This window comes from Geospiza fortis, unplaced genomic scaffold (genome assembly GCF_000277835.1).
Source record: "Geospiza fortis unplaced genomic scaffold, GeoFor_1.0 scaffold112, whole genome shotgun sequence".
Taxonomy (NCBI): Eukaryota; Metazoa; Chordata; class Aves; order Passeriformes; family Thraupidae; genus Geospiza; species Geospiza fortis.
Window position 1 is genome coordinate 19,903,269 of NW_005054298.1, and position 6,000 is coordinate 19,909,268.

Genomic DNA, 6,000 nt, shown 5'->3' on the forward strand with positions numbered 1-6,000 from the left:
CTTAACAGCTTTCAGACATATTTACAATTCCAACAATTAAAAGTTGCAAATATATTATAAACTTCACCACATGATATTTTCCAATAATACAAACAGCCTTTGGAGCTAAGGTAACATGAAATTCAAAGGAGAGCTTTGATTACATCTAATCTGGTAAAGAAATGAAATCACAAGCATGCTTATTTCAACCAACAAGGAAAGAAAGGAAAATAATACATCAAATCCCTGAATAAGCAGTCACAATAGACCTTTAAATAACCCAACTTTCTACCATATTTTATTATCCTTTCCTAGTTTTATAGCATTATCTGCTATAGAAAAGCAGGGAGATTTGTAAAACACTATAGCATTTAAGTCATTACATTTTATAGCTAATTTCTAATGTGGATTTGATTTTTTACGAGCGCAAAAAGAATCTAATTTGCATTAGTGACAGTAACTAGAGAAATTTAACACCTGGCAGTGGTTGTACCAGAAATTGAATATTAGTTACTTGGGTGCTAAAAAGCACATTCATACCTTCAAGGGGGATTTTTCATTTATTTATGCTGTACTCTCATGTTTATCATTACAAAAGTGTTCTTGCATCATGGTGGAGGAAAACTCTCAGGAATGTAAAAATACCATGCACTCGATAAAGGGAGTTTGCAGCAACAGCAGCAAAATGAATCATTTATACACTAAAGAATGTGCAAACCCAGAAATAAATCTCCATTGAGATATAAAATTAGAACAGCAGCAATGTACAGACAATTCATTTCCATGAATGCTTTTTTATTTATTTTTCCACAGATACTGCTGCTTTCTTGGAGCAATGTATTAGACCCAAATTATACCTCCATTTAAGGAGGCGGAAAAAAAACCCCAACAAACTACAGCTGACATGAAAAAGAACCACATTTCCACATGAACAATCCACGTATTTATAAAGGGTGGAAAATTAGGAGCTGCAAAATAGGCAAAGCCGCTGTAAAATGATATGGGAAGTGACATTTTACATAGCCGGCTACAATTAACACATTGATGGCATTTTGCTGGGCTCCTTGCAGTGATAATGCTGTTGTCAAATGTGTTTAGTGCACCAAATCTCCTGGAGCCTTCAGCTAGGCAGCAAGCTTTTGACAGATTGAAGGTTCGGAGATAGGCTATCATGACAGATGGAAACTGGCACCGATGTTCAGCTTTCGCCGATCACAGGGGACCTGCCCCCCTTATTCTTCAGGGCTCAGCTCTGCAACCTTCCCCCTTCTGATGAAAGCAGGGGATGGCATTGTTAAATAGTGCATCTGTGTGAGTTAGACTACTCTGATGAAAGCATAAGGCAGACGCTCTGTGAAGCAAAAGACAGCCTCTGCTCTAACTGCATTTTAGATAGACTTGGGGAGGACTCCAGGGAGCTGGGATAAAACTTTGGTAAATTTCAGACAAAAAGTAAAAGCCCAGGCTAACCATTATATGGTGCTTCTTATAGATCTGTATTCATGGGCTGGAGGAATCCATACATGCCAGCAACCAGGAGCTATTGTGCAAGACTCCACAGCAGCCTCTTCATTACTGTTTGGATCATTTACTGAAATTGGTCTCTAAGAACCCCATGCAGACAGCAGATCCAAAAAGAACACAGCTCTGCATAAAGGGAGGCTGTGAGAACAAGCCTGCTTTGCTGTGAGCATCCAGCTTGTTCAGAGGCTAATTAAATTATTAGGAGAGGCTGTTCTTGCAACTGGTCTTGGTTCTTGGACGCAATGTTAAAACCAGGGTGGGAGCTTGTGTTACTGAGCTTTACACAGCTGGGCATAAACAGGCAGATAATACAGTTAATTAACCTTTCACCCCCCAACACCTTTTGAAGAAAGGCATTTGTTATTTTTTTTAATCAGCCTCAGGATATTTTCAAGGCACTTGTCCTGGCTATATTTGCTTCTTTCTATCCCTGACAAATTCCTGTTTGATTTCTTTAAACTGGGCTGTAGAGCTTTCTTTTTGCTGTCTTAATCTTCAATTCCACTCTCGCTGATATAGTATCTGGAGCAGCACACTGCAGCCCATTTGAGGTATGATAATCAGCTGATTAGCTAGTGAAGTCGTTTTCCCTGAGGCTCTTTTGTGTGCAAAATCCTCACACTCAATTGACATGTGGACATCATAAAGCTGATGAAATGCAATTGTAATGAACAAGAGGGAGAGGCATCTGCAGCAGTCTAAATGAAAGACCCTTCCCTCTCGACATGCTAATTCAGAAAATCTGCTCTTAGCTTGTACTCCCTCTGGATCCCAATGGATGTGAGTCTCCATGAATGCATATTCAAAACAGCATATTAGCCTCAGTAGCAAGTGAAATTTGAGCCTGGATGGACCAATTCTAGTTTCAAGACAGATTATGCTGCATCAAACGTAGTAATGATTTGACAGTTCATTTGTGATGAGAGTCCTACAGTCAAGGTTTAATGCACAGACAGGCACAGGTGTGCAGCCAGAACCAACAAAATCCAAAGGCTGCCAGTGAGGAAGCCTCACGCCCGTGGAAAGGTGAAACATATTTAAGAAATTAACACTATCTTCTTTAAAGCATCTTGTGGCAATGGTCCTACAGCCAGACCTTCCTTGTACGTCCATTGAGCCCCAGTGCAGAGGGCCTGGGAAGGACAGCCCAATGTAGCATAGTTGGTGTGTACAGTGGCTGTGCATCAGTCCCAGGATGGGACAAATTACAAAACAACATCAGAGGATGGATTGCTTTCTTAACCATGCTCTAGAAGGTTAACTGTGTGTGCCTTCTGCTTATTTAGGCAAGCTCTGTACCTGGAGAAGGTGTGGGGACACAAACTGCTGGGACTAAGGCACCCACAGCATGGGCTGAGCTGTGCCAGGCTCTGAGTGCATGCTGGATGCAGTTTTTCAGTTCTTGCGCCATTTCGGGCTCCTCTGCCTCAAAATGTTCTAAACTGTTAATTGCTTTTACTGCATGGACACCATACATATACAATTTTTTTTTCCATTCCTTTGTTGTTTTTAAGGCAAGGAGAGACATTCTAACCAGTATATTACTGCTACATAAGAGTGTGTATGAATATGTATTATTTAAACAATAATACATATTATTGAGAGATCAATTGTCTTGAGAGATTAGAAATTCTTGAAAAAAATATAAAATTAAATTTTATGAGTTGAAAATCATTTCAATATAACATTAAATTCATACATATACAGCCTTTGCTACAATGTTTAAATACTAGTTAGCTGACATGTTCTGGTGGCCAGAAACTCCATCTAAGCTCAGGAAGAGTCATTGCTTGACAGGATCATCCTATCAACTCAGTGAAATTTGTGCCATCAAGCAGGAAAACAAGCCCCAAGGAGTCTGCCCTCACCTCTTTTCCTCTGTGGTGGCCAGGCATTCAATATGCAGGTACAAGGGAGTGGGGGGTGGGGTGTGTGCACCACATTTCCCTTCAGTAAATTTGGTCTAAATCCAATGCATATTAGGCATGACTCACTACTGGTGTGAGAAGTTACCTACAACAGAGTTGAAAAGCCCACAGTCCCCAGCAATACTTCCCTTGCTGATGTTCATTCCATATGATTGTGGTTATACTGTGCTTACTTCAAGTTAAAATGCACCTTCTATTTGCAAGGACATTTCCTATAAAGATTTAATTTGCAATTCCGTGTCTTAGGGTTTTCCACACAACTGTTTCACCAGGACACAATTTAAAGGAACCATAAAACCTCCTTTAATTACAAGAGCTCCTACTTTTCCAGTGTGTTGTGTGGCTCTTTCAGCAGCACAAACACAAATCTCACCATACCCTCTAAATAAGTATTGCTGGTAATGGCTGCTATTTAAATGGAAACCCCCTAAAATGCCAAAGGACACATCTTTACTCTGGCAATGCTGAATGGATGGAACACTGGTATCCTTTTACATTCTTTTTTTCGATTCCAAGCTGGTTTGAGGGGAATGTGAGGGATAAGTTTTAACATCTTCACAGTTTTACTTGCCTTTTTTTTTACCTTCAGAAGAGGAAAAATGGGCTGGGAGGTACAGCAAAGAAGGTATCTTAAAATGGCACAGCTCCTGCCATGGATTTGCTGAGGAGAGCTCTCCACCTTGCCAGAAGCTGTGGGAAGGAGGGGGATTTCTCTCAGCTGGCCTCCAGTTGCCTTGGCTGGCTTCATTATGACCAGCTGGCTGATTCCATGGCACCAGCACACTCATCTCTAAGTACTGCCCTCCTTGTGAGCCAAATGATCTAGGAGCTGCCTTCATTGTATTACAGGGTAGCAAAGCTACCAGAAAGTGGATCTGGGAGAAATCCCCCTGGGTGAGAAGTCAGGATTTGGGAACATTCTAGCCCCACACTGCAGGAATTGATCGCTATTGATTGGTCCCCAAAGTAATGTGTCTGAGCTAGTTTCCTCTCTTGTGAGAAGGGCTGTGCCAGGGATTTAACCACGTTCTTTTAAAACCTAATTAGCCAAAGAGCCCACCAAAACATGTACAGATGCCATTTTGTGACGGCACACACATGCCCTGTGTGGAAGAGCAACATTATTGGGGATGTGGCTACAGACCTTTTCTGCTTACACGGTACTTGTGTAAGATATAAATGAAGTAACAGATTAATTTGTGTAGCTTTAGTTTATTACTGAGCCTTCCAAAAACAGGGATATTATGAAGTCTTTACAGACTGAAGAATTAGGGACCAACAGTTATTGCAGAGACTAACAAGATAAATATCATAGATGCTGCTCAGACACACAAACATTGGAAGTATACATATAGTATCAGCATTTTTAAAAATTTCCCCTCACTCACCAACTCTATAGGTACTTTTTAGTACTAGTCATGGCTTGAATATTATGCAGTCACTATCCATAATGCATTTTGAGGGCTGGGGGAGGTAAGGGAAGCAAAAAACCTGCAGAACCACATTAGGTTTCTATTTAGTTCTACTTACATATCCATGGATTCGTCGACACCAGTGGTTTGAGATCTTGCAACTCCTTATCTCCTGGTTTCTGCCATGTGTGCTTAGTGAGGCTCAGAAAGTGGGCTTTTATTTTCTCCTTCTCAGCAGTCTAGAAGAGTTATATGGAATCATTAATCATGAAAATCAGTATCATTCTAAACATCAAACTTTGATAAGAAGATAAATTACATTCCTACTGTATGTCACAAGCTTGGTTCATATTTGTACCCTCTTCAAATCTGCTCAAGTAGAGTGTAAACCAGTGTCACATCTAATACATTACAGCAAGAATACCTAGTCTTTGTTGCCTGTTGCTTCAGAAGCATCAGATTAAAAAGATGTTTAACAGAGGGGTTTTTCCTTTTTTTCCTCCATTTAATGCTTCAAAATAGTTTGGCAATCTTTAAAAGGTTAATGAGTACTGTCTGCTACAGAATGCCAAACTGATTTAATTCAGAAAATGGGAAAACATTCCTAAAATGTAATCAGCTGTCACTTAGGAAATTACATACAACAAGATAAAGGTGTTTTACATTTCATTTCCTAAGCAGAACTTCTGAGAGGTCAAGAGAAAACATTAGGATGTTCCTGTGCAAAATGTGTCTCTCCAAAATTGTTTCTATCTGGAAAAGCAAACGCCAGTCATTCAATGCCCTGGTTTCTTTCCCTCCAGGCTGTCACAGCCTTGATCCCCCTTTTCAATTACAGCACCTTGCACTTCTTATTGAGCGGTAGCTTTTGTGCATCCCAGTCCTCCTCCAGAATCTTAGGCTGATCTGAGCACAGGACAGCTGGACATTGCACAGGAGCTCAGCAGTTTCAGGACTTCCTTCTTGTGCCCAGGGATGCCTTCTTGGGGCTGGAGGAATTCTCCTTTCCTTCCCAGAAGAGCAGAGCAAAATGAGATCGGGCGTGTGGGTCAGGGCAGTAAGAGAAGGCAGCACTTTGCTCCGTGCAGGAGCAATTCCTCAGCCAACAGCTTTTGTCATGGACCCAAGGACAACAGAGCTTCAGAGGCTCTGCACTT

At 40.9% G+C, this 6,000-nt stretch overlaps 1 protein-coding gene across 1 annotated transcript in view; it reads right to left on the reverse strand.

Moving 5' to 3' along the window:
• ATP5MC3 (ATP synthase membrane subunit c locus 3) overlaps window positions 1-2,914 on the reverse strand; it is a 92,883-nt gene extending 89,969 nt beyond the window's left edge. The window contains exon 1 of the mRNA XM_031058436.1: window positions 2,803-2,914. Within this exon, the coding sequence (XP_030914296.1) occupies window positions 2,803-2,914 (112 nt within the window). The remainder of the gene's footprint in view (window positions 1-2,802) is intronic.
• Between the last annotated feature and the right edge of the window lie 3,086 nt (window positions 2,915-6,000).